The sequence below is a fragment of the Ceratina calcarata genome, unplaced genomic scaffold (genome assembly GCF_001652005.2).
Source record: "Ceratina calcarata isolate Rehan_Ccalc_2016 unplaced genomic scaffold, ASM165200v1 scaffold349.2, whole genome shotgun sequence".
Lineage (NCBI taxonomy): Eukaryota > Metazoa > Arthropoda > Insecta > Hymenoptera > Apidae > Ceratina > Ceratina calcarata.
The window spans coordinates 43847-44485 of record NW_017157822.1 but is presented as its reverse complement, the minus strand read 5'-3'; the positions used below and the strand labels follow the sequence as shown (position 1 = coordinate 44485).

The 639-nt window shown below is 36.8% G+C and overlaps 1 protein-coding gene across 1 annotated transcript in view; it reads left to right on the top strand.

Moving 5' to 3' along the window:
- LOC108625153 (glycosylated lysosomal membrane protein A) overlaps positions 1-639 on the top strand; it is a 4551-nt gene that overhangs the window by 3262 nt on the left and 650 nt on the right. Inside the window, exon 4 of the mRNA XM_026813651.1 lies at positions 38-369. Within this exon, the coding sequence (XP_026669452.1) occupies positions 38-369 (332 nt within the window). The remainder of the gene's footprint in view (positions 1-37; positions 370-639) is intronic.

Sequence of the window (639 nt, the reverse complement as noted above, 5' to 3'; positions counted from 1 at the left end):
CAAAAGCAGTCAAAATTACTTCCTTGGGCAATCTAGTGTTAATTATATTATTAATTCGTATTCATTTTCATTTCAGATTATCGAAGTTCGTACACCGCCGTCCAAAAGTATGGATAATTATCTATCCGAGGGAGCGTATTTGCAATGGAAGCCAGTTTCTTATACAACTGTAGCTCGCGACACGACGAGTTCGACAGAAACAATACAGTATCCACCGATAAAAGTTTCTAATCACTCAAGTGCTATTGCGAACACCATGTTGTACCGTTATTACGGAGACAACGTCGAAAAGTTGCTTACGCAAAGAATTATCGTATCGCTAGGGATGCAGGGAGATGGTTTTTACAAGAGAACCTATTATTCCACGTGGTACGTTCGAAACGATCATCTCCTCTCACACAGATACAAATATAAAATTATTTCATCTGTTTTACAACATCCACTGCGTCAATCTTATAAAATTTCTTATGCAAAAAGCAAATTCAGAAGCAGAACCGAAAATCTGTTGTTTATAAGCAATTTTATACCCAAAAGACATCGTTTTTAGTGAAATCAAGACGCAAACTACAAGAGCCTACATTTTACTCTGCTTTCTCTTAATTCTTCAAACTCTTCTTTTCAAACTTCGCTCTCGTTGGT